The sequence below is a fragment of the Astyanax mexicanus genome, chromosome 12 (genome assembly GCF_023375975.1).
Source record: "Astyanax mexicanus isolate ESR-SI-001 chromosome 12, AstMex3_surface, whole genome shotgun sequence".
In the NCBI taxonomy this organism is placed as follows: Eukaryota; Metazoa; Chordata; class Actinopteri; order Characiformes; family Acestrorhamphidae; genus Astyanax; species Astyanax mexicanus.
In genome coordinates this window covers 9,351,846-9,357,500 of record NC_064419.1, presented here as the reverse complement: position 1 = coordinate 9,357,500, position 5,655 = coordinate 9,351,846, and the positions used below count along the sequence as shown (strand labels likewise).

Sequence of the window (5,655 nt, the reverse complement as noted above, 5' to 3'; positions counted from 1 at the left end):
AAACGGGCAAACGAGTCTAAAAGCGGAGTGGGTGCGCAGTTTTAGTGCAGAAAAAACAGGCCAAAGAGTCTAAAAGCGGAGTGGGTGCGCAGTTTTAGTGCAGAAAAAAATGGGCAAACGGGTCTAAAAGCCGAGTGGGTGCACAGTTTTAGTGCAGAAAAAGCAGGCCAAAGAGTCTAAAAGCGGAGAGAGTGCGCAGTTGTAGCGCAGAAATCAGGCCAAAGAATCTAAATGTGGAGAGGCTGCGCTGTTTTAGCGCAGAAAAACGGGCCAAAGAGTCTAAAAGCGGAGAGGGTGCACAGTTGTAGCGCAGAAAAACAGGCCAAAGAGTCTAAAAGTTGCCGTAATTAAGGAGTTTAATATTAAGAGGCATCATGAAATGAAATATCAACTTGAAAAATCTTAGTTTACACAACACTGTCAAAGATAAAGATAGTAAGTCAAGTAAAATTATGTGTAAATGAAAGTAATCAGGAAAATGTGTTATTTAAAGTGGTATATTTCATTATTTGTTTTATTATAGAGTCTGTGGCCCGTGACTTCAAATGTATTTCTCCTTCTGGCCCCCAACAAAAAAAGTTTGGACACCCCTGGTTTAAGCACTGCTGTTTCTGATCCACTCACTGTACTACCAGCACAACACACACTAACATGCTTAGAATGGCGCACCACCCAAATAATAGCTGCTTTGTGAATAAAAGAAGAATAATACTGTATGCAATTATAGAACTATTAAGTGTCCTATATGAAAAAAAAATGGAAAATGGATGTAGAAACAAGTCATAATGTCAAGCTTCATTGGTGTATCTGCACATAACTGCTCTTATCTCTAGGAGGAAGAGGATGAAGCAGCTGTGGCCGCTGAAGAAGAGGAACCAGAGGCTCTGGCTGAAGCAGCTGAGGTTGAAGTTGGAGAACCTCAACAAGTCATCAAAGAACCAGTGGATGAAACCCCGTCTCCAGAGCGTCTGTCCTGGGCCAGAGGACGAGTTCCACGTCGTCACGGGATTGTAAAGATGAAGCTTCGGCAACCTCAAGAAGACATAGTGGACCTGGACTCCTTCATCAACCAGCACTACAAAGCCAAAGCGCTCCGAGCGTTCGCCGTGGTCCGACAGCACCGGCGGGAGGAAGCGGCAGAAGCGGAGGAGCATCCACCGGACAGCGTGAGGAGAGTCAAGAGGGAGCTCGGTCTCCAGCAGGAGGCGCTGCTCGTGGAACCGTACCCTCCTCCTCAGGGAAAGCGCTGGATGTCTCTGCTCACTGTGGGCTTTTCCAGGCTGGACGTGAGTCTGTGTGTGCTGTTCTACCTGCTGTCCACCCTGTGCCTCTCCGCCATGTACCTGTACTTCAGACTGAAGCGACGCCTCCGCAGGGCGAAGGTGGCACTGCCCTAAAGCTCCTTTGCCTTATTTGCTATACTGGAATACAGCAGATACAGTGATGTCATTTGATTTTTTCTGGTAGGGATGCTCTGTTTTAATGTGCATTCATGAGTCTAAGTTCCACACAATTTGTTTTTTTCTCTCTCCGTGTAAACTACACCAAAAACAAGTAAACAAGTTTATCTATTAAAAATCATATCATGTAGCTCGCCATCGGCTGCCGGAGCCCTGAGAGAGCACAATAGACAATTGACTTTGCTCTCTCTGGGTGGTCCAAAGGTTGATGTAGATCAGCACAAGACTGCATCTGTGAGCTGATGTATCAGAACCGAGTCGCTGCGCTTTCCTCCGAGAGCACTGTGATGCTACTCGGTAATGCTGCATCAGCAGCAGTTTGAAAAGTAGCGGTGGCTGACTTCACTTGTGTTGGAGGAGGCATGTGCTAGTCTTCACCATTCTGGTGTTGGGCCAACACTAATAATAGGGGGAGTCCTAATAAGTAGGTTGGGTAATTGGTCTTGTGAATTAAAGAGAAAATTGGATAAAAAAATAAATAAATACATTTTTTTTCTACTACAGAAGGGCACCAGAAGGGTAAAATAAATGGCCAACACTTAGCATGGTACACCAGTCTTGACCAGCAGGTGCAGCAGATAAAAAAATGGTTTACCCATCCAGGCACCTTGCAAAAAAAAAGCAAAAATTAGGCAAGCTAAACTCTAAGATGCTGCTTGTTGTATATATATTTAGCTTCCCTGAAGGAGAAAAAAATGCCACCCCTTGTGGTCAACTCTGGTACACAACAAGCTACTTCTTACTTCTTACCATCGAAGGAAGTTGCAGTTTGTAGCCATGTCGAGCGACAAAGCAACAGAACGTCAAGCTTCAAACAGATTAGAGATTTTCTCAACTTTATTACGCAATAAATTATGACATGGTAAAGCGACATTGTACTCCAATTGGCCGAACAAATTGTTCAGACCAATCACAGACGCAGAGGTCCGGAATCCTCACATTCTACTCTGTGAACCGTTGATTTCTACCGTACTTCATTCATATTCGTTTACTATTCCCAGCAGTGTGAATGGTTCTGAACAAAACAGAGAGGATTATTAGCTGATTCCTTGATGGGTAGCTTGCTTGATTAGCCTCTGTGCTACCCGGTCATGTCAAGACACGCCCACATGCAACACCTCACGCAGCACAAAGATGTGAAAAAAAGCGCACACCCCTTGTGGTCACCCCTGGTACAGTAAGCTACTTATTAGCATATAGCTTCCCTGATTTTTTTACTAGATGCCTGGAAGTGTAAGATGCAAAATGAAATGCAGCCCCTGCTGGTTAAGACCAGTGTACCAAGTGTTAGCAATATATTTTTTGTAATAGTTTACAATTAACCTTATTGTGCACCTCAGTAGTCTAGCAGTAGTGAATATATATTGTTGAAACAAATATTGTTTCAACAGTTTTTGGTGTTTTACATGCAGAAAAGAAAATGTGATTTGTGTGGAACTTGGACTCAAGATACACGTTAAAAAATTTGAGCTTACCCTTTAGTGCTTCCATATCGACTGGATCCTAGAGTCTTAAAATCCTAACCCTTATTATTTGTACCCTGCTGAAAGAAGAGTAGACCACCCGGGTTAATGTGGTTGTCTAGCTATGTTATCTCTTTACTGCTTTATTTTGATGGCTTAGCAGGTCTTCTAACACTAGACCACTTTGACCAGGCTTATTGACCAGCATCAATTTACAACATTCTGATATAATTAGTCAACCAGATTAACGGGTTTGATGACCAGTATGGTTAAGTTTGTCATGCTGGTAGACCAGCTGGTCCACCCAACTGGTCAGGCCGGTTAACCAGTTTAACTGGCGTTCTCACCAGTATAGAGCATCCTTTTACCGGTGTGAATATACTTTGACCAGCTACTTGATAAATTTGGCCTTGAGCTGGCTTTTTTGTAGGATAAAAATGATGGAAATCATAATGGACGTCCAAGCCAACCTACTGCTGCTTTATTAATCCAGTGGTAATTCATATTGAAATAATTTAAATACTCAACCAAAGACTTTTTCAATTTTATTCAACACATACAGGTCAGGTGTATAAATCATCATACCGACCAGTTCTAATCTGATTTTAGAAAATATGTGCTAATAGTGTAGAGTAGTGTAGACTGTTTAAATCTTCTTTTTTTTTTTATCTTTTGGTCGATTAAAGCTTGAACACACTGAAGTGCCTCTGGGTCTGAAGATGCTCTTAACCACTTCTGTTATAATTCTTTTTCTCTTTTTTTTTAATGGGAAGCTATTCAAATGAAATTTGAATTTGCAGCTTAAATTTCAACACCTGAAAACAAACACTATGAAAATCAACATACCCTCTCTCTCTCTCTCTCTCTCTCTCTCCCTTTCTCTCTCCCTCTCTCTCTCCCTCTCTCTCCCTCTCTCTCTCTCTCTCTCTCTCTCATATGCTGTTAAAGTGGAACATCCCTCTGGGAGGGAGGGAGGGGAGGGAGGGAGAGGAGGGGTTGTTAGCTTTGAGTCTGATCAATGAATCTGGAGCTGATCAGAGTTATTGACGGATGTTAATGCAGTAAATAGTTGAACGGCTCTTTAGAGGAAATGCTTTCGCTTCGTCAATGATCTTTTTAATTTATTTGATTGATTGACAGGTTTATTATTTGTGTCCATCCCTCCTGACGGGTTCAGTCTGAGAGCGGAGCTGCAGTGCAGTCAGCCTCAGTACAGCATCACTTACAGCACTGCTCACAAGTTTGGAATCACTTCTTCTAATATTTAATATATGATATAATTATATTTTATTGGCATATTTGTGTTATTATATAATGTAGTTCTTATTATGTTTTAAAATTGGTTTTATTTTCATTTTATTATGGATAGGATTAGAATTGAGAAATGATTAGATTGTGTTGTCATTCCTCCGTTCCTTGTATTAATTGTTATTGATTCATTCCACATTACAAATAGTAAAGGCTCATTTTTTAGATATTTAGAATGATTATGAATATTAGAAATTAATTCTGGATGTTAATTATTTAAATCTAATTTTGGTATAATGTTTATTACCGGTAGATAATAATAGATCATACATTAATAGGAGGGTGATTGCAGTCATTTGGTCAGTGCTGTAGAGTCTGATCTCTGGAGTGTGTGTTCACTCTGTGTGTATTGTGTGTGTGGTGTGTTGTGTTGGATCAGATTCAGCACGCTGGACAGCGGATGGATCCAGTCTGAAGAAAAATTTAAAGAACCTTTTCTTTTTAAAGTTCTCATTAATCACAGATGTCCTGGTTTGCTGCTTTTTATTGTTTTTGTTTGTTTAATCACAAATTACTGTCTTTCCAATTGAGCTGCTTTAATAAAATTATTTTTGTTAAGGATTCGTGCCTGCGATTTATTTTTTATTTATTTATTTTCCCTCTTTTGATTGAACATTTTTATTTAACTTGGGCAATTTATCATAAGTATATCTGTTAAACAATTTTACATATACAAAATATGTTTTAATTTTACAAAATTGTGTTAATTATATTGTAAAAACATTGTAATTAACTGAAGACGCAAATGTATTCCCTCATTTCATAATCATCCAGTGCAGTTTACCGATTCAGTGCCACACTGCCAAGAGTACAAGTGACATATACAGGTGCATCTCAAAAAATAAGAATATCATTGAAAAGTTTTCATTGATATTTCTTTTATTGTTGATGATTATGGCTTACAGCCAATGAAAACCCAAAAATCAGTGTCTCAAAAAATTATATATTATATATATTATATATAAGAATATTCTAAAAGACCAATTGGTACTTTTGGCAGTGTGCCAAATCCTGCTGGAAAATGAAATCCACACAGTGAGATATAACACCAGCAGATGACATGTCTCTCCAAACCATCACTGATCATCAGTAAATTTTACATTTCATTTGTAAATCAAGGGACCAGAGTCTGGAGGAAGAGTGGAGAGACACACAGTCCAAACTGCTCGAGGTCTAGTGTAAAGTTTCCACCAATCAGTGATGGTTTGGAGAGTCATGTCATCTGCTGTTGTTGATCCACTGTGTTTTATTATCTAGTCTAAAGTCAGTGCAGTTTTGTTTTCCCACAAAATCTTACAGCACTTCATGCTTCCCTCTGCTACTGACAACTTTTATAGAGATGCAGATTTCATTTTCCAGCAGTATTTGCCACAAAAATATCAATTGGTCTTATTAAATATAACACTTGTTGTGACATATTACAG

At 39.5% G+C, this 5,655-nt stretch overlaps 1 protein-coding gene across 1 annotated transcript in view; it reads left to right on the top strand.

The window, feature by feature from the left end:
• The window catches only part of qsox1 (quiescin Q6 sulfhydryl oxidase 1), a 38,756-nt gene extending 33,964 nt beyond the window's left edge, over nt 1-4,792 (top strand). The window contains exon 13 of the mRNA XM_022670831.2: nt 834-4,792. Within this exon, the coding sequence (XP_022526552.2) occupies nt 834-1,397 (564 nt within the window). The 3' untranslated portion in view covers nt 1,398-4,792. The remainder of the gene's footprint in view (nt 1-833) is intronic.
• The last annotated feature ends 863 nt before the right edge of the window (nt 4,793-5,655 follow it).